At 37.0% G+C, this 25,901-nt stretch overlaps 1 protein-coding gene across 1 annotated transcript in view; it reads right to left on the bottom strand.

The window, feature by feature from the left end:
- Positions 1 to 25,901, bottom strand: part of LOC127446928 (protein disulfide-isomerase A5-like) — a 66,905-nt gene that overhangs the window by 20,973 nt on the left and 20,031 nt on the right. The window contains exons 4-13 of the mRNA XM_051708265.1: positions 25,187 to 25,270; positions 25,012 to 25,057; positions 22,854 to 22,946; positions 22,130 to 22,190; positions 21,732 to 21,799; positions 18,956 to 19,047; positions 14,092 to 14,163; positions 12,556 to 12,692; positions 7,768 to 7,838; positions 2,024 to 2,187 (exon numbers count right to left, since the gene is read on the bottom strand). Of these exons, the coding sequence (XP_051564225.1) occupies positions 2,024 to 2,187; positions 7,768 to 7,838; positions 12,556 to 12,692; positions 14,092 to 14,163; positions 18,956 to 19,047; positions 21,732 to 21,799; positions 22,130 to 22,190; positions 22,854 to 22,946; positions 25,012 to 25,057; positions 25,187 to 25,270 (888 nt within the window). The remainder of the gene's footprint in view (positions 1 to 2,023; positions 2,188 to 7,767; positions 7,839 to 12,555; positions 12,693 to 14,091; positions 14,164 to 18,955; positions 19,048 to 21,731; positions 21,800 to 22,129; positions 22,191 to 22,853; positions 22,947 to 25,011; positions 25,058 to 25,186; positions 25,271 to 25,901) is intronic.

Here is a 25,901-nt window from a genome sequence, read left to right as displayed (position 1 = left end):
CAACAAAGCCACACATGAATTTGTTATGGTGTTATGAGCGATGCCATAGAAACGAATGACTGAGTAGTCAACTCGTAATTACAGTAATTCTGACATGATGTGAACCTTAAAGTGTCCTTAAAAATGTATAGTTTAAAATTCTGATTGGATGAGCAGTGTTCAAAACCTCTGTAAAATGCAGGTAAACGCACATCTTTGAGCGCACATTCTATATTAATGTGCCAAGTTGCTATGTTGCTTAAAGACAGTAAAAGTAAGGCAAATTAACTATTTTCATTGGCAGAACAATTGTTTATTATGATGATCATTAATAATAATATAACTATTTATACTAAATTTGTGTCTTTTATCACTTAAAACGCTCTGCTTTGAGTCTTGCCCAAGAACACCCATTTCCCGTGGTAAAATCACTTTAATGCACAGCCTCTTTTGGTTTTGGGGTGACTTATTATGCAAGTCATCCAATAAACAATTTAGTAAACAAAACCTGGACTTGTGCTCTCTGGTCTTGAGAAGAACTTGACACATTTCATGTCCTATTCCAGTTTAGTTCCAAGGTATTCCCATATAGCATAATCCCAAGTGTCTGAAAACAGGCTTAACACTACTTTTCTGGGATCTGTGACAAGACACAGTCATGCACTTGAATTCATAGCTGTTGTCTACACAACAGGACTGCCCTACTAGCAAAGCAAGGGCAAGCTTTTCCGATGAGAGGTCAGCTTAGCAGTGATTGATTGAAGTCAAGCTCTGTTGAACAGATCACAAAGAGCCAAGAGAGATGCCAGCAAAGGGGGCAGGGGTGTAATAGTTCAGTCCCAGCACATATGGAGGTCTCAGTTGCTCTTTAGAATCAGTGAGTGCATGTTTTCAAGAGCATGTTCCTGTTGACTGACCCACTGACAGTTACTGGGCACTCTCAGCATGAAGTTCGGTAATGTGTGAAAAACATCGACAGGTCAAATGTGTGGGGCCCCTTAAAACAATCCTCAACAGTCTCAGGCCCCATTTCCACTTGGTATTAAGATGCGTTTCGAAACGCATCTTAATACCAGGTGGAAACGGTGTCTCAGTGAAAAGATTTTGCTGTTTATCCAAGGTCTAAAACTTGTTTTAACATGGAAGGTTGTCACAATACCAAATTTCAGTAGCCCATACTGTACCAATACCAGTTAAATTTCATGATAGTCAATACCAATTTTGATACCACAGCACAAAATAATATGATAATAAACACAATCCTTTATTAAAAAGGTAAATATTAATATATATATATATATATATATATATATATATATATATATATATATATTTAGGCAAAGGTGGTCACACCGAATATTGATTTAGCTTTTTTTATGTTTACTGGACTTTGTATGACATTAAGTGATAAATGAAAACTATTTATGGCATTATTTTTGAAGACATCCTCACTATGCAACATTTTTCACAAGTGCCTAAAACTTTTGCACAGTACTGTATATATATATATATATATAAACAAATTAAAACAATGGCATGTAGCCTTTAAGGATTTCTCAAAACTACTGTGAATATTGTTGTTTGATTAACACTGTAAGACATATTGCACAGATCCAATATAATGACACAAATCCAATTTTTTTTGTTTCGTTTTGTCCTGTCTGTTTACATTTACTTAACATACCGGCTGTGTCGACATTATGAGAGAAATGTATTTTCCATTCACCAAATGTCATTGATACACAGTACTATCAATACTGTGTATCATGACTGGTATCATTCCATTGTTATCGACCATATCAACTATCTGCACATATTTAATAATTATAATGGACTATCGGGACTATTTATAGAGTTAAAAGATTGTTGATGAAAAGAACAATGCAAAGCAATTAATGCCACACCTGTGTGTGACCTTGCCTGAGCACTTAATCCACTTCCTTCAGAAACAAATATTACAGAGAAAAGTGTAAAGAAACAAATGAATAGATGAAAGCATAAGCAATCATATACCTCTGTCACCCCCCACCCCAACTCAACTCACTTCTGCAGCCACTCGATAATCTTGTCTTTGGTGCGGAGCTGTGGAAGTATGTACTTCTCTTCTCCTTTTTCAAAGTACTTCACTGTTGGAAATCCTGAGATTTTAAAGCGCTCTCCAATGGACTTGTGAATGGTAGTGTCCACTGCTGCCAATACACCTGGGCTCTGAAGCATACACATACACATACAGTATGAACACGATTACAGAGAAACACTGACAGACAGAAACAGAGGCTCTGTTTACATTCAGCATAAAACATAGAAAAATGTAATCTCAAAATCACTTACAGTAATGTACTTGTGTAAACAAACCCAAGAAGTATTACTAGTCCAAGTGTTCCAAAATAAAAAAATATATATATATATTAAATGATCAGTGTGGCTAATTTGTTGAGAAGAGATCTCCATTCCCACAAGATCAGATTACATTTCTGAAGTTAGTTTTGAAATTCAAAATCCCATCAAATGTTTGGACACAGATGACTAATTTCTGTTTCTCATAAATTTAAAATGCTTGAAATTAGATTTGTAAACTAATATCTTGTCCCTACATACTGTATGAATTTCCTCTAATTTCCAGTAAGATTTCAAATTTTAGAACTAAAAATGTTATTTATTTATTTATTTTAAATGGATGATTTGGACCACACAGTGAAGGAAAAGCAGCAAACAAGTGCCCAGCATACATGGAAACTCCTTCAAAGTGGTTTAAAAAGCATTCTAAGTAGATACCTCATGAAGTCAGTTGAGAAAATGCCCAGAGTGTGCAGAGCTGTAGTCAGTAATTGTTCAGAAAACATCTACATCACTCTTTACAACACAAATGCAGCCAGAAATACAACAGCCTATATGACACTGTTCATTTGTTCTATTTCATCTTTATGATATTATTGAGAAAAATAAAGAATTTAAAAAACATTATTTTGTGAACGGAACCTAAATCAAGTGGGAGGCGGCAGGAAGAAAGCCCTAAAAAGTCTACCCTAAAAAAATTCTGCAGGAGCAAGCAGGTGGCTGGGAACAGGAGGTGAAAATCAGTTTCACACAGTCTTGTAGTGCCTTGCAATAAGAGATGCTCATTTTTAACCTAATTACTCTCCAAAAACTTTCCATCAATTATAGAACTCATTAAGAACTTCAATTGTCTCTGTGTCAAGAGGCTGCGTTAATTTGTGAACAAAGTAAGTTGCCATTGTAATATTGATCGCGTTCTATGTTTAAGAGGACCTCCTGCAGGTAGAGATGAGATGTGTAATTATTAAACGCTCAGGAGAGGAGATCAGGCATGCAGACATAAAGTGGCTCCATGTCTTGTTCTACTCTCGTATTTGAAAAAATGCTTTCTTTATACCCAGAACCTAACTGGTTTAACCCTCTGCTGCATGGTGTCCAATACAATGGACAGACCTTTAAAAGCCATTTGTAACCATTCAAGGTTAGATGTTACCTCCAAACTACCATGAATGAATGTATGAATGAATGAAAAACCATGGGTGATTACCTCTGACCCTCATTCATAATTCTATATGACTGTGTCCTCATTATATACAGTATCATTGTATAGTTTATGACAACATAAATTCAACATGGCTGACGAAAGTAGAGAAGTTGGCACTACTCAAGGACCAAACAACTCTGAAATATCTCTCTCAACTGTTTATTCCAGAATTTCCAGACAGCATATTCTTTGCTATCATACAAATTGCCATTTGCGACTCTAAATGCATCGTGTCCACTTCAGTGGACAAATGTGTAACTCACTCAAAATATCATTTCGGGGAAAAAAAGTTGATTGGGAATTATTATATACAGCTGAAATCAGAAGTTTACATACACCTTAACCAAAAACATTTAAACTCAGTTTTTCACAATTCCTGACATTTAATCATAGAAAACATTCCCTATCTTAGGTCAGTTAGGATAACTATGTTTTACTGTGGATATAGATACTTGTCTACCCGTTTCCTCCAGCATCTTCACAAGGTATTTTGCTGTTGATCTGGGATGGATTTGCACTTTTCGCACCAAACTACGCTCATCTCTAGGAGACAGAATGCATCAGTATATTGGCTGCATGGTCCCATGGTGTTTATACTTGCGTACTATTGTTTGTACAGGTGAACGTGGTACCTTCAGGTGTTTGGAAATTGCTCCCAAGAATGAATCAGACTTGTGGAGGTCCACAATTTTTTTGGCTGATTTCTTTTGATTTTCCCATTAAAGAGGCACTGAATTTGAAGGTAGGCCTTAAAATACACTCACAGGTACAACTCCAATTGACTCCAATTAGCCTATCAGAAGCTAATTGCCTAAAGGCTTGACATCATTTTCTGGGATTTTCCGAGCTGCTTAAAGGCACAGTTAACTTAGCGTATGTAAACTTCTGACCCACTGGAATTGTGATATAGTCAATTAAAATTGAAACAATCTGTCTGTAAACAATTGTTGGAAAAATTACTTGTGTCATACATCAAGTAGATGTCCTAAACGACCTACCAAAACTATAGTTTACTAATATGAAATCTGTGCAGTGGTTAAAAAAATAGTTTTAATGACTTCAACCTAAGTGTATGTAAACTTCTGACTTCAACTGTAAACATTAAAGGGATATTTCATAAGAAAAGGTAAATTCTGCCATCATTTACAATTACCTATCTCTCATGTTGTTCCAGACCATATGACTTTCTTTCATGGAACACAAAAGGAGATGTTAGGCAGAATGACAGCCTCAGTCACCATTCACTTTCATTTAATCTTTTACCATTTTATAAAAGGCTAATGATCTACCAAACATGTCCTTGTGTGTTCCATGGAAGAAAGAAAAGTCATACAGGTTTGGAACAACATGTGGGTGAGTAAATGATGAAAATTTGAATTTTTGTTTGAACTATCCCTTCAAAATATTTTTTAATTTATGATTTAATAGTTCATTTATCAAAGGTTTAAAAGGCAATTAATTCATCAGAAAAGTTGCAATGAAAACAGGGCCGGCTCCTGCCAGCTATGCTAGCGTGGGCTGGGGGAGAGTATAGGTGGGCATTTGGGATTTGGGTTACTCAGACTAATTTAATGTCTTTAATTGGCGTGACATGGCGTAACTGTCAAGATCATAAGGCCCAATATAAAAAAAAAAAAACTGTACCCAGCTATGAATCATGATCACATACGGTACTATCAGCTAATAATGGCTGCGGAATCAATGGGACTCGGCACATCAGAGTGCAGCGCAGGATGATGTGTGCGTGGGAGCAGGAGAAAGAAATGAATTGCGGGACTCCCGCAAAATCTAAATATCTAAACAACAAAATAGCTGTTCCTCAGATTTATTTAATGTATTTAAGGTACAGAGTGTTATTTGTGTTATTCGTCTATTGCGCAAGACCAACAAAAAATAAACTATTTACAGGCGCAGGGTTGGTGGCTAATTCATACAAATGATTCCTTGTGCTCCATGCGGTGGAAAGTGCTATGGATGTTAACGCTTTATTAAAGAAATGTACAAACAAAACTTTGAAATCAACCAAAGGTCAATCAGAATCTTAGGGGACCGGGACTGAAAAATTTGTGCAGACCACTACCTGCGGGCTTGCGGGTGGGAGCGGGACAAAATATTACATATTTTTTTGCGGGAGTGGGACAGAATCTCGTGGGAGCGAGTCTGAAAAATACATCCCACGTAGATCTCTATTTTATAATTCAGGTCCAGTATTTTTGGGGAGCTGATGTGGAGGGAGTGGGAGTCAGGGAGATATTTAATAAGAGGGAGCCTGTGATACATTAACAGCGGCCACATGGTCACTGCACATCGAGACAGCACCAGGCTTCTATATGGGCATTAGAAAACCTATACATTGCACAAAAATATCTCTTATTACCGTTGTTGCTCGCTTGATGTCTTGGACTCTCTGGTTTGCCGCTTCTTGAGTGTGTCGTTGCTTTCGGCCAATGACAAAAATAGAAAAACACTACACATTTCTGGTGCTGTTTTGTGATTGGTTGAGCAGTCTACAGCACACCCTTAAGGTTTGCAACACACAGCCATATTGCTTTTAACCAATGCACAAAAAAAAACAAAAAAACACATTTTTTTTATTTAAAACCATGTTTGCAACAAAAATGTTTGATTGGGTGGGCAAGACTCACGTTTGGGTGGGCTCAGCTCACCCCTGCCCATGCCTACATCCGGCCCCGAATGACAACATGCAGTCTGCAAAGTATTTTGATGAAATTAAAAGTGCAATTATTTGGCACAGCTGTCTTCTCACTATTATATAGCCGCAGAATGGATTGTCATTATGAATGTTTCCTCAGCTTATACCTCTATTTGTACACATCTCTCATTGGGATACCTTAATCTATCCCTTTTTTTTTTTTTATTAAGCTATGATACGAGTCTTGGGCATTATCACAAACAAAGGATTTGTGGGCACTAACTCCTCAGGGGGCAAATAATCTTTGAAAAAAGTGCCGGTCGAAGAACATCTATCGCTGACCCTGTAACTGTAAGCCAATTAGAAGTGTATGTGTAAGAGTAAATGGACAAGCACTTGACAACCAATACAAAAACGCATCTCATTAAAAAAACACCACCACATTTCAAGGATACTCTTGAGCGACTACTTGAATTTCTCTGCCATCCACTTACAAAATGTCATGTTTATAATGTCTTACATTTTTATATGCACATTTAAATACCCTTTTCCCAAACTCTCAGCGAGATGCAAATTGAAAATGCTTTAAAAAAATATCGCCATGCGGGCCCCCCTTATTCAAATGTGTGTAGGGGCCGTGAGCAAACGGAATGAGAAAAATAAATGACTTCAGCTCTCTCGGGGGAGAAGGTGTGAGGGCAAGAGCATGCATTAGATAATGCATAACGTGCTGTTACTGAACTCTGGGAAGAGCATCACTCCGAGCGGTCTCAAGCTGAAGGCCACAGGGACAACAGAGGGAAGAGGATGACATAATTACTCCAACTATGAGGCTCTGGTGACTTAGTTGGCCTGCAACTCTTGACCAGAGAGGACAGCTAACACAGCGGCCACACCCATATAATGAGAAACACACCGCTAGCTTGCACAACATGGTCAGAGATAGTTGTTTGTGAATTGTACAGTGGATGTCTCATGTTGTAACTCTTTAGGGCCAAAAAGAAATCAACATGTCATTTAGAGATGGAAATATTATATCATAAGTTGCAGAAGTGTCAAACGTTATTTTTGGATTTGCCCCAGGGTGTTTTCAAATTGTCTAGGCCAATTTTAATCAAGGCAATTGGACACAGACTCTTTATAAGGAATGCCTCAGAGCGACAATTACACACTTGGAACCATTTAATTAAAGGTGAAGTGTGTATTTTTTGTGTGAAAATATTTTCTCCTATGCCAGCTATTTATTTCATTGGCATGTTGATTTTCCCGAATAGTGTGAACACCGTAGTTCTGTGGTGCTTTCAAAACATTGCTCTGTTTGTCTTAGTATCATAACCAGCCTGACATAGTAACATTTGCAAAACCAATGGCATGAGTTAGGCTGGGAATATCTGTTTGATCAACCAAAGGCAGAAATTCCATTTGGATTCGACTGAGGCACAGAAATTACACACTTTGTACATAGGTGCTCTACAACCAAATGCTTCATGTTATGCCTTGCAGTGTCAAAGGATGTCAGAATTATACGGTATCTATGAAATATATAAGCATTATCAAATTCTCATATGTCAAAATAAAGTAAGAGGGAACTCACATCTGGATCTTTGTTGAGCATCTCAGCAGCTTCATCATACTCTGGCTTCATCTTCTTACAGTGTCCACACCCTGAGGTCCATAGCAAAACAAGGAAGGTCAGGTGCAAAAAATTATATTTTAATATAAATCATTCTAAATTTAAATTATTTAAAGACCATAAACAAAAAATGCTGCTTGAAATGCAGATTTGAATGCCCACTGCAAGTTAAAGGGATAGTTCACCCAAAAATGAAAATCATTTACTCACCCTTATGCCATCCAAGATGTGTATGACTTTCTTTCCACTGCTGAACAGAAACAAATATTTTAAGAAGAGTATCTCGGCTCTGTAGGTCCTCACAAAGCAAGTGAATGGTGGTCAGACCTTTGAAGCTCCAAAAATCACATAAAGGCAGCATAAAAGTAATCCATAAGACTCCAGTGGTTAAATATATGTCTTCAGAAGAGATATGATAGGGGTGTGTGAGAAAGAGATTCATATTTGGTGAATCGGAGTGGTGGTGGCGTAGTGGACTAAAGCACTGAACTGGTAAGCAGAAGGTTGTTGGTTCAATCCCCACAGCCACCACCATTGTGTCCTTGAGCAAGGCACTTAACTCCAGGTTGCTCCAGGGGATTGTCCTTGTAATAAGGGCACTGTAAGTCGCTTTGGATAAAAGCATCTGCCAAATGCATAAATGTAAATATTTAAGTCCTTGCTTTTACTATAAATCTCCACTTTCACTTTCAGTCCTTTAGTAAAAAAAAAAAAAAAGGACTTAAATATTGATCTTTTTCTCACCCACACCTATCATATTGCTTCTGAACACATATTTAACCACTGGAGTCTTATGGATTACTTTTATGCTGCCTTTATGGGACTGTCTGAGCTTCAAAGTTCTGACCATTCACTTGTATTGTATGGACCTACAGAGCTGAGATATTTTAAAAAATCTTAGTTTGTGTTCTGCAGAAGAAATAAAATTCTGGGATTTCATGAGGGTGAGTAAATGATGAGAGAATTTGTATTTTTGCGTGAACTATCCCTTTAAGTCAGTCAGTCCAGAAACTTGATAGGGCACAGGTAGGGCTGTCATTAAATCTTTGCTGGTGTTCGTAATACATATATATGTGATTAACAGGGTTGGGAGGGTTACTTTTGAAATGTATTCCACTACAGATTACAGAATACATGCTGTAAAATGTAATTTGTAACATATTCCGTTAGATTACTCAAGGTCAGTAACGTATTCTAAATACTTTGGATTACTTCTTCAGCACTGGTAGATTTTTTCACTTGTTTTGACTATAAAAACTCTGCCAGTACAGTAAGACAAAAAACACATGTTTAAAATACATTCTCTGAAAAACCTAAATATCTTACGCAGTGTTGTTTCTAAAACAAGATAAATCAAATTGATCTTGTTTTAAGGATTTTTTTTATATTTTTACAGGAAAACAATATAAAAATTATTATCAAGAATATGATTTTTGCCCTAATATCAAAGGTCTTACTAGAAAAAAAGAAATTATGATCCAACGTGAATTTTCTTGATAAAAAAATATGATCGTGCCTGGTAACGTGCATGTAAAATGGCTAGAAATAGCATTTTAGCTTAGTGTAAAGCTGACAATTTACACAAGGTTTATTTCTATTTCTTCTGCTCCAAACTTACTTCAAACTTACTTCTCTGTCTGCTCGTATGAATGTAACACATCATAAGAAAGTGTTTCACCGCTGTTCAAATGCACTTTGGATTGCATCATTTATATGTATAAATGTTTTCCATCTGAAAGGACTAAATATTAAATGAAACAAATGACAATAAAATGCAAGTAATCTCTTCAGTAATCAAAATACTTTTCTGAATGTAACTGTATTCTAATTACCAATTATTTAAATTGTAACTGTAGTGGAATACAGTTACTTATATTTTGTATTTTAAATACTTAATCCCGTTACATGTATTCCATTACTCCCCAACCCTGGTGATTAATGACTTGCATACCGCATGACTGTTACGCAAAGGGAGACTGAAAATGTCATGCCATTATTTGGATGTAAATATGTGATTGCAATTAAAACACACACTGATTGTTTAGCTCAAATAATGCTATAATAAAGATTAGATCAAATTACTGCAATCAGGTGATTATATACAGTAATGTGACAGGCCTAGGCACAGATGATCCAAGACTTTCTTAACAGCTTTACTTTCTGATTTCCACTGGTCAGGGTGGCCTGGCCTGATGGTTTTAGAAGGTCTTGGGTACTTGTCAGCTGGTCAGACTCAAAGACAAGCAGCTTGGGTGAGAGACCAGCTAGATCAGCCAAACCAGCTTAAGCCAGTTAAAATCAACAAACCACTTAAGCTGGTTTAAGTTTTTTTTTTTTTTTTATAGCACTGTGGTTACATTCTTTAGGTTGACACTGCATGAAAATGGCTCAACTCAATATCTATAAAAGAGTCCAAAATATTGCTGGTGACAGTGACTAAAATAATCAGAACCAGCATTCATCTGCGACAGCATGCAGTGGGAAAGTAGGCAAAGAGTTTCCAATTCTACAGCTGTAACATAATCATAACAGCTGTTCCAGTAAACATAAGCCAGAGATAACTGAGCCAAGTGTAGACTCATTGTGTATTTATTAAGTTGGCTTGACAAAGCCAACACACTGTTATTCTATAGACATGGTTTAGGGTTTTTTTTCAAAATCTTTCAACCAAGAACAAAATGTTTGACTGTTAACTAATCATACAGCATTCGAGCTACAGCCACCAAACTTGGCACAAAACTTCAGACTGTTGCTATGATTTTCTAACTAATCAGAATTAAGATTTTCCCACAACAGGCGATCAAACATCCCAAAATCCCATAGACATACATTAACAGAAGGTTCAAATGGGCCAAGATCATTCAAACTCCAATTGTCAAAAATTTGTAAAATTCAAATGTAAACAAGGCATTTAATCTGCTTTAATGGTCTCTCTCTCTCTCTCTCTCTCTCTTTTTGTTTGACATCTATCTATCTGTAACCTTCAAACTTAATTTGTTTTTAAATTAGTCTTCATTTTTCAGACACGCTTTGTCAAGCCAACATCAAAGTTTGTCTTCACAAACTTTACCTATCTAGTTTACACTATGGGGACATGAACAAATTAGCTCTACTTATAAATGTGTTTTTTTTTGTTTTGTTAAGAGCGATGTACAACAGGTTATACATAACTGTTCATTACTTTGAGAAGAATAAGGTGACTCAGAATCAGGTCAGATGAAATTTGCACAAGAGGTGAATGCCAGTATTCATTATGTTTCACAGTTAATACAATGCAGAGAAAAGGTCATTTTTCCACCACACTCAACAGTGACGATTATGCATGCTGAGAGGCCTAACCGTTGTTGTCATTGTATGGATGACATGTGAACCAATATTTGTGTGCAAGCACGGATATAGCATTTGGTCTTGTTGATGAGAATGTAACCAAGTTATGCAGCACTATATCAGTATATTAATGTGACAAGAGAATGAGCACGTATAGGCTCACACTATGATTGGTAGGATACAATCTTTACAGGAAATTAATAAGTTCTATCAGAGGTGTTTGATCAAAAATGTATGAAAGCTGAGAACTGTCTTTTTTCACACACACACACACACACACACACACACACACACAAAAAGCAACATCCCAAGATACTGAAAGACTACTGACACCCTCGTATCAACAAATCTATGTCAGGTAGATTCATTTGAGAATAAAATTGATATAACAACATCACACAGCGCACACTGTGTGATACAAGTGCAATTCATACAAGATAAACAGATGGACAACATTTTCACAGTGTTTTTCCCAAAAAGTTTCTTTGTCGCTTAAAAATCATTTTGGGACTTTGTCTGCCCTTACAAAAAAGTATTGTGGCAGCACCTCACAACAGTGATGACATCAGATGGTATTACCATGATACTGATTTATTATTACCATATCAAGTACCACGGTATTTACATGGTATTCTAAGATACTTCAAAGAATATCATGGTTCTATCATAATACATGTCCATATAACCTGGTATTACCATGGAAAGGGGCTGTTCACACAATATTTCTGCGTTTGGTCTACACAGTTTTTTGGACTTTGTTCATTTGCACCAGGCGAACATTTTTGGCTGCTACGGAGCGTCTCGTGCCATGAACGCCATGTTAGTTAAAAGTAGTTCAGATCAGTTTATCAATGTCAGATTGAAAACAATGGACCAATCAGATGAATTTGGGGGAGGACAAGCACTTTGAGTTTGAGTACATTTGCAACGTTGTACATTCACAACGGTGTATGGGACTTAAAGTGCTTTCTGTTCAATTCTGCTGTGCTCCATGTAGTTGTTTTAACGTAAATACATCTTGAGTGAACACCCTCTACCATGTCTAAACACCAAGGTGATATATAGACCATGATTTTGCCAAGGATGACATGTTCCTGGATCTTTTGTAGGTCCTGGAACAACATTCCTGTCAAACAAACCTAGGCCTAACCATAAACTACCCCTAAAATCAAAGGGAAATTGATCAAAGTTTTGTTCAAGCACCAACCCAAGCTCTCAGCCTTAAGGTTAGGGTGTACTTCCTTTCTCTGCAAAACGTTTGCTGTACTGATGATGAAATTTATTTGATATACTTAAGCCTTAAACCTAACCCAAATCCTAAAATCTGATTGGTTGATAGAAATGTTGTTGCAGGACTAACAATGATCCTTGAACATGTCTTGGCAAGACATGGTCACCCGAAGTTTTGTTGCTGCTACTCACAGGGAGCGTAGAACATGACCAGGACCGAAGGATGCTCCTCCAGGAAGGTATCAAAGGATTCATCCGTCAGATGGAATACCGCCGAGTCCGACTCTGACCAGGGCACCTCTGGAGTTTTAGGCTGTGGAGGCTGGGGACTGCCATAACATATTAAAAAAGGAATTAAAAACGTCTCCATTAGTCATTACGTCTTTGTTGTTTTAAGATTTTGATGCATATTCTGAAACAGCTACACTATTACTCATAGCTTTCCAATGGCTAAAGCAAGATACCAAAGCTATGAGTTTGACACTGTTGGTTCAAATTCTCACCACTGGTTTCAGCTCACTTCATCTGGTGGAGAATGGTCACGCCCGACTGAAGAGAGCTGCTCTGAGCCAGAGACAAACACCCGCAATTTACATCTGTCTCCTAACAGGTCCTGTGCCCATTCAGGAAAAGCCCAAACGATTTGTTTGTAGAGCACAAGGAGCCAAAAGCTTGTCTCCTAAAAGTGTATCAGCTGATCAAAGACCATTCAGAGCCAAATTTTCCAGAGACAAACACTAGCAAGCCCAACCCAACCATTCAGTGGGTAATATACATACACGTACTGTAGTTGTTGCACTCGCCAGACAAATCCAGCTGTGAAATAGGCTAGTTCACAATGTCAAATTACTGAAGTCCAGAATCACAGTAGTGAAGTAAGGTCCTTTTAGTTTATTAAAAAAAATAGTGACCCTCTTACACTGCATGCCCACGAACAGCCCACAACTCATTCATAGGCAGAGTAATGTATAATTCACATAAAAATGGCAAGATCTGAAAATCAGGGTGCACAATATTTTATCAGTCTACTCAGGAACAAAGTCATATTTATAAAGTACCGTGCTGCAACAATGAGCATTTTTTGCTGAAAAAATTTAAATAAAATGAACTGGATTTGCCAGTGTTTTCCAAGTTAATGGCATCAAATCTTTGGCAGAAAGCAAAATCGTACATTCCACTTTCTGAGCTATGTACAGTGTGTGAAATAATCAGTAGTTATTACTTTTGGACAGACATACATCTGTACACATTTCTGCCATTCACAAATTGAAATTGCTTCCATATTTAATGGCATATAAAAACAAGCCAGTCAAACAATATCTTCCTGTCTAAGTGGGCAGTTCTTAGCCAGAACAAGTTGACCATACTTTATGCCAATAGTCAGAAGTCTGGCTAAGCGAGACAATCTACAAACCAATACTACATCTTGCCAAAGTAATTCATTCAAAACTTTTTAAGTACAAATACTGCTAAGTACATTGCAAGGCTTGACACATAAATATTAAATTTTCATCTGGTCTAAACAACAATCAGTTGTTGTTCTGTCCCAGACTTTTAATATACAGCATCAGCAGTGTCAGTGAAACAGACACTAGCAAACAGTTGTAAATATGAATGCAAAGAGAGTTTTTGAGGTTGTGTATGTCTGTTTGCCTTGAGGAATGTCAATGCAGCTAAAAATGTTTAGGTGTTTTTCAGTCCAGCTTATTGATTGCTTCATTTACTCACTTTTTCAACCAGTCAGCGATGTCTTTGGAGGTGGCTCCATAATTCTCGTAATGATGCAGGAACTTTCCCTTTCTTTCAGAAAAAACAAAACAAAAAAACAAAATGATGTTAATCATAAACTGGCTGTGGAAATGTAACCAAACCAAATCTCATCATTTGTGCAAATAAGTGTACAGCAATTTCACAAACTTTAATATGCGGAAATAGACATGATGGTGCACGTATGGGAGACGCAGATTCGATTCTGGCCTCTGTCGGGTCCCAATCTCATTCCCTTTCTGTCTCCCCATAATTTCCTGTCTTTTCTCAACATTCATCAAAGAAAAGTGCCCATAACCCCCAAAAGTTTTAAAACAGAAGGTTTATGTTAAAGCTATTAGTATTGATTTTTAAAAATGTACTTCAAATCTTCTTGCTCTCCAGCTTAGCATGCTAAATGGTACACGGCAATGTTAATTCACGCTTATTTTCCCATCAGAAATTGCACTAGGGAGCTTAGGATATTTGAACTGACACACCAAAGCACTGAATTACAAACAACATCCAAGACCACTGCTCGCTTCTTGCCATCCAAGATAAACATTTTAAATGAGCGTTTGACTCAAAGCTAATTAAGCCATTTGGCCCAGGAATCTGAGCACAATCAAAGACCCCAGCTAATGGCCTTTGTGTTCTTTACTAATCCATATAACCACAAGTAGAAGAGATCACAAATGTACACAGAAATGCTCTTGTATTTACTCAGCTTTGTGCAGAAGAAAGCTTCATGCACAGGAAATTTCATCAGTTTTTGTCTGATCTGCTCATATTCCGTGATTAAAAGAAATCTGCTGCAAGTGAGAGAGCTAAGCTGAAGCACTGGCAATGGAAAGCCATTTGTAACTGTCACTGATCAGTTGGGATCCACAAGCATTGTGGAAACGTAACCCCAAAATAAATCAATAAATCAAGTGGAAAACCAATGCCCATCAAACTGAATTATTACTTTAGAGGCAGACTTCATCTTATATCAGTTTTCTTGATTTCCTAGTCTGACAAAGCTGTTTTTGCCTTTTAACCTTCAAGTTTCAAGCAACTATAAAACATTTTTAAACATGCAACTGGTTGTAAAGGTAATGCATGTCATTTTATGTTTAAATACTTTCTTCTATCCTAGTTTAATGTGCATAGTAAACTATACTGCTCTACAAATCAAAACACAGTAACTACACAGTACCACTAAAACTCAGAAAAAAATGACTTTACTTTTCGGTTTTAGTGTGGATTTTGTAGTAACTACAGTCCTCAAACTCTGAATTTGATCATAGTTGAGCCACATACATCTGTAACAGGACAGATCATAGTCTAAAAGACCTGATATCTGGTCAGAACTCAATTTGGAAAAAATATCCACTTGCATTTGGGTATCCTGTACAGCTTGACATGGCAACACTGGATCAAACAATGGCATGAGTTTGGGGCAGGACTATCTGTTTGTGCAACTAATGGCAGATCACATTCAGGAAATCTAACATTATTTTTCATAATTACATTTAGTGCCGCTGGTGGTGCAGAACTTACACATTTCTCCTTTAACAGATCTGGTGTAGGGTCAGTGAGATTTTGTCAGTACATATAACACTTTACATTGCATCACAGCATGTTGACATCAGGCACACTGAAGACATTCTGTGAAGTCTTGTGGGTCTATACGATCCTTCAATGTTGTTTGAGATGCATAAGAAAGTATTAATGTATTAATAGTAAGTATCAATTTAAACAAGAATCAATATAGAATAGAATCTAGAATAAATGTAATAGAACAGAATGTTGAATATACAAATGACGGCAGTCCAGGCTGTTGTCCGGACAGCTAACCTATATGCTTTAACATTAAATGAATGCTTATTATGCACTCAAAGAATAGCTTTCATTTATTCAGTCCTTTTAGATTAATGATCAGGGTGTGCAAGATGAAGGATAACAGAAGATGGTGGGGGATAAAGCTATTTTGCAGAATTCAGACAGATCATAAAAGTATTGTGCACTGACCCATCAAACAAATATCTCATCAATTTTACATTCTAGTATAAGTCTGGCACTAGAGATTTTACACACCAGTGTCCATCTGCAAATACAACTTTTTTTTGCACTATTTATTTAATATCTGGCACCTATTGTAGGTGTCAAGCACCATGTCCTTGCGGTCACCTTTGGAGGGCTGTGTTTAATTGAAATTATGGAGCTATTAGCACTAAGTAGAGGCTGAATATGCAGAGCTTCAGACGCAAGTCTATGTGCAGGCAAAATGCTCTGGACAGAATGGATGACACAGTGAAGACAGATTTAAGTAGTATTATAAATTTAAAGCCTATCATTAAGTGTTCTGAGTGCTGCTCAATGGCAGCATTTACCAGTGTGGGCATTACAAATTACACATGTTACATTCAGGTTATTTTGTGGATGAAACAATGAAAGTAACATGTTACATTTGGAATATACACAATTACACCCTTTTTCCTGTTTCAAATTATAATGAACATTACTACTCTAATTATTAACTGACAAATACAATTGTAAACCTTGATTACTCCAATTGTAATCGATGAACACAGCAAGTGATGCAACGTCTAAGGGTACAGTCATTGCATGCAAAAGTAATGCAAAAACATCACCACAACAATGCATTTTGTTACTTTAAAAAGTATTGTTTCGCAACCACTGGTGCTCACTGAGGTGTATAGTTCGAGTTGATGTTGTATGTGTTTCTTGTGCTTTCACCTTTGATGAAGGACTGGTGAATGGTTCAAAAATATTTTCATAAGGATGCATTTGTTGTGAATGAGACTGATGCAGTGGCCCTTAATTGGACTGGAGAGGAACCATTCTGACCCTCGTTCCTATACAGAGTCACCTTCAGACCAAGTGCATCATAATTGTGCAACCCATAAAATAAAGCAAATTCAGAGCAACTGTGATCAATGAATTTTATAATAGAGATTAGAAGTGGATCCTTTATATTGTACAAAAGGACCTTCCTGATGACATGTCACTTTGACCAATCATTGTATTAGCAAAGAATATCAATTTAAGCTGTTATGATGCATGTTCTATCCTAATGCAGAACTTGTTTATTTTTAATACAGCAAAAGAAAAATAGGGGAGAGTAGTGTAAGCTGTGCCACTTTTTCACATTGTCCTCTAGGCAAGGAGAAATGTTAGAGTTAGAATGAATACGCTTAATTATATATTTCAGGATGTCTGTTATGAATTGAAATGAGAAAAATGCATCTACAAATTAAGGGAAACAAAAAAAAAAAAAATGATTTCTCAAAAGAAAAAGTGGTCCAGTGACACATCTTGTACCATGTTAAGGGTAAGCTCTGACATGTCATGGGGTGGGTTAAGTCATTGGGGAATATTTGAATGATTTACATTTAAAAAAAAAAAAAAAAAAGATGTTTATGCAAAAAACTATTGGTAATACTTAACAATAAGGCTGTATACATTAACATTACGGTAGTTAATGCATTAGTATCATGAACCAACAATCGAATTGAGAGCTGGGGAATTTGGAGGCCAGGGCAACACCTTGAACTCTTCATCATGTCCCTCAAACCATTCCCGAACAATGTGTGCAGTGTGGCAGGGTGCATTATCCTGCTGAAAGAGGCCTCTGCCATCAGGAAATCCCACTGCCATGAAGGGGTGTACCTGGTGTGCAACTATGTTTAGGTAGGTGGCACATGTCAAATTGACGTCCAAATTAATGGCCGGACCCAGGGTTTCCCAGCAGAACATTGCTCAGAGAATCACACTCCCTCCACCGGCTTGTTGTCTTCCCACAGTGCATCCTGGTGCCATCACTTCCCCACGTAAACGGCGCACATGTACACACCTGTCCACTTGATGTAAAAGAAAACAGGACTCATCAGACCAGGTGACCATCTTCCATTGCTCCAAGGTCCAGTTCCTACACTCGCGTGCCTATTGTAGGTGCTTTCAACGGTGGACAGGGGTCATATCATGAGCACTCTGATCGGTCTGCGGCTACGCAGCCCCACACACAGCAGGGTGTGATGCAGTGTTGTGACATATTCCTCCCATAACCATCATTAAAATTTATATGTGCCACAGTAGACTTTCTGTCAGTTCGGACAATGAAGGGATAGCCTTCATTGCCCTCACGCATCGATGAGCCTTGGGCACTCAACACCCTGTCGCTGGTTTGTGGTTTGTCCCTCCTCGGACCACTGTCGTAGGTACTCGGCACTGCTGACTCGGAGCACCCCACAAGCCTTGCCATTTCAGAGATGCTCTGACCCAGTTGTCTGGCCATAACAATTTGTCCCTTGTCAAAGTCGCTCAGGTTTACTCTAGCCCATTTCTCCTACATTCAACACGTTGAATACAAGAACTGATTGTTCGCTTACTATCTAATCTACCCAGACCTTGACATGTGCCCTTGTTAGGAGATGATCAACATTATTCACTTAACCTGTGAGTGGTCATTATGTTTTGTGTAAATATAGAATTGTTTATTGTTTGTTCATAATTAACATTAACCATGCTTAATAAATGCTGTAGAAATATTGGTAATTGTTAGTTCATGTTAACTTTTGCATTAACCAGTGTTAACATACTGCATAAAAATACATTATAAAGTGTTCCTAAACAATTTAATAATGCACTACTAAATTTTAGAGTCTTATTTTGCTGCACATTTAAAATTTTCTAAGATTTTGGTTTAGGATAACATTTTCCTAAACCAACAAAAAACATTTTAATATTCAGAATATTTTTCTTACCCCACTTTCTCTTATGCTTGGCAACAATTTGCACAATTCTTTGTTTGTTTTAGAGTTAAGGACCAAGTGTAACTCACTCAAAGTAGCAGAAGGTTGGGTAGCCCTTAACATTGAACTCCTGTTTGAGCCCATCAAACTCCGCTGGGTGCACGTTCATCCCCGCCAGCACCTACGCCAAAGGCAATGGATTAAACTCAATACAAACAATCCCTGTCTACTAGCTCAAACAAAGGAAAATGAAGATGAATGGCCACATCAGAGTTTAAGCAGAAAGCTTGTTGATATAGATGGCATGCAGCGAAGTGGGACAGAGAAAATATCCAACTCTCTGATGACATTGCGAGGTTCTGATGTACAAATCCCACCCCAACAGCAATTTCAACTCACCTTGGTTTTAGAGAAAAGTTACGTAAAGAAATAGTCCACTCTAAAATGAAAATTCTGTCATTATTTACTCACCCTCATGTTATTCCAAACCTGTATGACTATTTTTCTCCCTTGTGGAAAACAAAAGGTTTTTGAAGAATATCATGGCCACTCTTTTACTTATAATTAAAGTGAATAATGACTGGGATGGTCAAGCTCCAAAATGGCAAAAAAGCATCATAAAAGCATGATGAAAAGTGGTCCATACTTGTGTACATATTCCAAGTCTTCTGAAGCCATGTGATAAAGATTATGTGAGGAACAGACCAAAAAGAAACAGACAAAATTAGTTATTCACTGAAAATCTTTTCCTTTACTCTCCTCCTACAATGAATCAATCGATTCAGTTTGCAAATCAGATGAAATGATTCATTTACAAATCTGACTGATTTAGTTCCTGAGTTCATCTCACTGACTCATTGATCCGGTCGCAGCTGTTAACTGCTCACTGGAGAGGAAAATTATGAATAACCACTTAAATTTCAGACTGTTCCTCATAAAATGCTATCAAATGACTTCAGAAAACTTGTATGTCGAGTTGTATTAACCATTTTTTTTGTAATTTTGGAGTTTGACAGCCCCAGTCTTCATTCACTTTCATTATATGGAAAAGTGGACAGAATATTCTTTAAAAATTTATCTTTTGTGTTCCACGGAAAAAAAGTCAAACCCTTCGGACCGGGGGGGGGTGGCGGTGTTGGGGGTGACAGAATTAACATTTTTGGGAGAACTATTCCTGCAGACTCATTTTGATTTGTGCTTAAATGTCAAAATGCGACGTAACTTCATCCATTCCAATGGTGTATTACACTGCTATCTGGAAAGAATATACCATATGGCCTTATTTCAAATAGCTCAGTTATGACAGGCAATGTTTCATGATGAATTCGAAAATAAATGCATATTATCCGAAAGTCACAAATTGTCTCCAGGGCCTCGTACGTATCTGTCTGGCCACTGAAAAATGTGCAGTCGCACTCTGCTGACCAACGATTACCTCCCAAATCCATCAACATTTCTGCAATGTTATCAGCTTCTCCCACACGTACGTGGAAATTCAGAACACAGGAGGCAGCAAATCTACTCATGTCACGTCCATACCAGCATTCCATCCATTCATTATGCAAATCTCTGAACGAGCATCTTATTTACTAGCCCCTGGTAGTGCCCACTCATCATTCCGAGGTAAGACAAATAAATACTGCTTAAACTGAAGAAGCAATTCTTTATGTGAGGAAGAGAAGAAACCCCCCCCCACCCCCACCCCCACTTCTTTCAGTGGCAGGGTCTGTTCATATTGATGATAGATATTTTCTTTATGCAATAAAGTTATGTTTACCGGTGAATAAAAGGAAGACGCAGGGTTAAAGTTTTTCTAACCAATTAATTTCTATAACTTTTAAATGACCTTTCCAGTTGTTGGTGATTGAATAAGGATTTTTAAGAATCATTCAAATTTAGACCAATTTGCTAATCATTCAGACCAACTTGTGAATCAGTTTGACCGATTTATTGAAATGAACTTGCTGAAAAGAATGATTCAGTCACAAATTGGTGAAAATGTGTTTTACTCAACACAAGTTCAATATCTAGTTGATTAAATATTTAAGAGCAGAGCATAACTAGAAAAATGTATCTTTGCTATAGAAATTTTCCATGACTTTTCCAGGCCTTGAAAACAACTTTAAAATTCCCTGTCATTTCCAGGTTTTCCATGACTGTGGGAGTTCTGAAGATGAGAATCTTCTGTTGTTCCAGCTGTGTGATACTGACTGATGACCTTTTGGCTTTTGCAAGCTTCCATGTTGACAACATGCCCACTTTGAAATTCACAGTGGGGGTTATTAAAACTTTTGAGTTCTATTTCAACATTTTCAGTTTGAATGAAAGTCAAGCATGGATGTGTGTGTGTACTTCTGTGAACATTCTGAGATGAGAGAGAGAGAGAGAGAGAGAGAGAGAGAGAGAGAGAGAGAGAGAGAGAGAGAGAGAGAGAGAGAGAGAGAGAGAGAGAGAGAGAGAGAGAGAGAGAGAGAGAGAGAGAGAAACAAAGGTCTGAGAATGAAAAATGTGCAGTGAAGTACAGTGTGGGTTTTGCAAAAGTGTACATAGAGATATTGAGCTGAGCTGGCATATAATCTATATTTGACCACAGACATCAACAGCAGGAAGTACATCTAATAACTGTACTATGAAATCAGCATAAGTGCTTTTAGGCAAAATTGCTTCTTGCTCTAATGAGGGGAACTAAATGTTCTGTCAAAAAGGGACATCAATAGTTTTGCAAAACATCCCACCTGTTAAGTAATTAACCAAGTGTACCAGATACGGGGGAAAAAAAACACATTGTTGAGGTATGGTCTGACTTTAAAACATGGAAATAAGAGACTCAATAGGCCATGTGAATGCCTTTGACATGCTACTTACATATTTCCCTTTTGTCTCAGTGGCTGCATGCTGAAAAATTGGCTGCATCCTTTTACACACACCACACCCTGCATGTAGAAGAGATTGATGTCAGAATGCCAATGGCCTGTTGCTATGCGGTTGTTAAGATTTTGTCAGTGGTTTTAGTGCATTATTATGCAGTGGCTAAGGTGTTTGGGGGCTTATTTGGCCACGTCTCTATAATATTCTGGTCCCTAAATATGGTTCAGTTACTCCATAAGGGTTCGGGAATTGATTCTGGCACACTTGATCATACAAATTAAAAAGCTAGGATCTTCTTCAAAAGAAATGAATGCAACAGCTTTTATTTGTCACATTTTGTATGATTGCACATGGTTTGCATCATATAAAGTGTCTAGAGGCAGAAAATGACTCACATGGGGCGTAAAACATCATGAGGATGGGCCTCTCCTCTCTTTTCATCAGCTTCCTGAAGTCCTGCAGGCCAAAAGCACAATGATACATCTTTGGTAGAGTAGAACATTTCCTACATGTAAAGGGGGTTTATAGAGGGTCAGTTGTCACAGTATTAACAGGAGAAAATTTGTATATGTTTGTTTGGCGCTGCTGCTTTGTTGCTGCTGCATTGCTGCGGCAGTCATGAGTCAATCACTCTGGGCAAAAAACAAACAAAAAACTATAATATCAGGATGTGTTTTTTTTTTTAAATTATTATTATTTAAATCAGCATAATGTATAAATACTTTAAAATATTATAATAATTGTTGTTAGTATAATTAATTGTCATGGAAATAATATTACAATACCCTTAATGTTCTTAAAAACAGATTTCGTTTTTTATTTGCAAAACATATAATTCCTTTCTTTTGATTTGGGGTGAAATATGACCAACACAGTTTTTCCTGTGTCCTGGACAAAATGGTCCAAAAACTAAGGCTAGTGGATTTACATTCACATTCGTTCATGGGCACACTGTCCGGCAGGCAGGTTTAATCTCTGGAGTCTGAAGAATAGGCCTGCTATTCTGTTGCAGATTTCTCAGCTACATGCTTTTGTTCTGTGTGAAGTTCCCACACCTGATAAATACTCCGAGCAGAAAGCTGATCTTTATTGCAGTGAGCTTCAGAGAGTGATACTCACCTTCTCCGTCTCAATGTGAACAACGTCTTTAGCCTCAGGGTTCTCCTCCCACAGGGGGGCACCGGCGGGGTCTTTTAGAAACGCCACCATGGACTTAAATCGGTGAGAGAATAGATGAAGAATTAGAGAAACTTTGTAAAGAGTTCAGAGAATAATCTGTACTGTAAAAAATGTGCTCAAATTTCCTGATTTTATGATAAACAAATCACAAAGACATAATTATGAGATTCTAAATCAAAATTATGAGATGCTAAGTCATATTTATGAGATAGTCAAAATTATTAGAAGAAAATTCATGTTTATGATACTGTCAAAATCATGAGAGACTAAATCATAATGAGTTAAAAAGTCCAAATTATAAGATAAAAAATCCAAATTATGAGATGCTAAACCATAATTCTGATGTTAAAAAGTAAAATAAATTATATAAAAAGCCAAAATTATGAGATGCCAAGTCATAATTCTGAGATGCTAAGCCATAATTATGAGTTTAAAAAGTCAAGACTTTGAGATTAAGAGTCAAAATGTTGAGATAAAGTCCAAATTATAAGATAAAAAGCCAAATTATGAGATACAATGTCAAAATTATGAGATATTAAGGGCTTTATTTTCGAGAGTGTGCAAAGTCTTATCCAATTATCATGAGACCACTAATTCTAAGTGCAATTGTCACGCCAGCGCAAAGCGCAAGTGGGCATGTTGCGCTACTGTTGGTGCATTGTTTGTAAATGAAGTGGCGCAAAGCGCAATTCGCTATTTTCTAATGTAGGAGATGCTTAAAACCAGGGGCGCAGATTCCGGGGGGGGGGGGGGGGCGGGGGGGAGGGTGTGTGTACTTGCTTGTTTTGATTATTGGGGGGGGGGGGTTAACTCCCCCCATCCCCCTGGAATCTGCGCCCCTGGTTTTAAGCATCTCCTCTATTCACGCCCCAAAATTTAAGACCTGAGCAAATTAAATTGGAAATACTTTGGTGCCAAATTGATACTAAAATAAAAAAAATTAAAAAATTCAGTTCTTTCTACAGTTGTGCATTTACATTTATGCATTTGGCTTCTATCCAAAAGTGACTTTCAGTGTATTCAAGGTATATATTTATTATTTTTATATTATATATATATATATATATATATATATATATATATATATATATATATATAAATAAATAAATAAATAAATATAATATTCAATAAATATATGAATAAATAAAGATAAATAAGATTCAATATATATATATATTGAATCTTATTTATCTTTATTTATTCATAGCACCATGTTCTACCAGTTGAGTTTTTGAAACACAGAGTACTGACTCAATTCAGTACTGTCAGTCACTGTTGTTTTAATATGCATGGTTAAGCCAGCTGCAATGAAACACTGATGTGCGATTTGCAAAAACCAGGGGAAAAGAAGAGCAATATGTGACTTAACAGCAGGTGCATTTAATAAGAGCTCTCCATTTTTTCCACACCAGTGGCGCCAGTGAACATGTCCCATCACTGACTCATCATCCAGCAGAGCTCAGCTCATTCATTTTTAACATATTCACATTACAGCTACCCTCATTGCAGGGCCATTCATCAACGGCTCGTCAGATTTGGACGTAAGTGAGCTGAGAGGCGAGTGGAGAATTAGATAAGTGAGAGAAACCAATGAGAGACAAGTCTAATTCGCCTACTAATGATCCAATGGCTTCTGCCTCTGGTGCCTGACGCAGAGTAGTATGAAGTAACAGTCACGGGAAAATTGTGGATACTGAGTGAGTAGATAACGACACGAAGCGAAGCATTCACTAACAGACAGCGAAAGGTTTTTGTGTGAAACAACCCAAAATAATTTTTCAGTGACGTCCAAGGAATGTGGTGTACGTGCAAGCGACTGTGAACAAGCTTCTCTCATAGCGGTAATGAATGTGTACGGGATGTCAAGATTTTTATTGCAAAATTACTTAAATTTAGGGTTGTTTCCCAGATGACAGAAATTAACTGTTAGACAAGGCACACAATGCGAATGGTATTTACTGAAAATGCTGATCAAAAATCCATATCCAAAAAACAAATATCAATTAACTGAATTCTGAAAGAAGCTACAAAAATAAAGAGGGGCTGCAATTTTTGCAATAAAATGACTCCAGCAAAATGTCATTTTCTTTAAAATTACCTTAAATGTGGCTGGTCTGTTGTATTCTGTGTGGAAGTTCCCATCCCTGAAAACAACAAAATACTACAAGATAAATGTCTGAGCAAGCTGAAATCTTGATGTTCTCAACATTATTCCAATGAAACCTTCAATAACCATCTTTACATTGATTTCAGAAGAAAGAGATTGTTCTTACTTGTAATGCAGGATCTCCACTCCTTTGGTTTTCGAGCTAGGGTCTACCTTGACTTTTTTACAGAGTTTGCGGCCTTCTGAATCGCTGAAAAATATATCAAAGAAAAATATATCTTCATTTTCAATCACAGAAATTCATCACATAAACAATAAAACCTCTAAAACAATCCTTCATGGCAGAAATCGGGGTTAGGCAAACTTTAAAGTATGGCCTCCATTTCAATTCATGAATTTGAATTGAAATGATAGGAAGATTTGAACTGCATATTGAATTTTGAAGACTTGTAAATAAGAGCCTTCTGAGAAATAAAGTGCTCTACCAACTTTGTCCATAAAATTAATATTAATTTATTAAATAATTTGAGATATATTTGAATTGAATAACTTACATCGGTTTTGTGTGTATGATAACATGTATATGGGTAATTCAAACTAAATAAATTCAAAGATATTATTTAAAAATACACTTACAGCAGAAATGTTTCAAATTTCATTCCATTCTACAGTATTTCCTTAAATTCAAATTACAATTCCACATCTGTTTCCACTCCAATTCAAATTCAAGATTGAGGTTCCAATTCACATTTAAATTTTGAATGGCGCACAACCGAGAAATGCAAAGAACATTCCAGAAAAAATATATAAATCTAACATGTTCTTTACAGTCTGAAAGCACGATCAATTAACTTCATACTTATTGTGCAAACGCTGAGGCA

Source organism: Myxocyprinus asiaticus, chromosome 10 (assembly GCF_019703515.2).
Source record: "Myxocyprinus asiaticus isolate MX2 ecotype Aquarium Trade chromosome 10, UBuf_Myxa_2, whole genome shotgun sequence".
NCBI lineage: Eukaryota > Metazoa > Chordata > Actinopteri > Cypriniformes > Catostomidae > Myxocyprinus > Myxocyprinus asiaticus.
The sequence above is the reverse complement of the archived record's forward strand: the minus strand, read 5'-3'. Positions and strand labels throughout refer to the sequence as shown.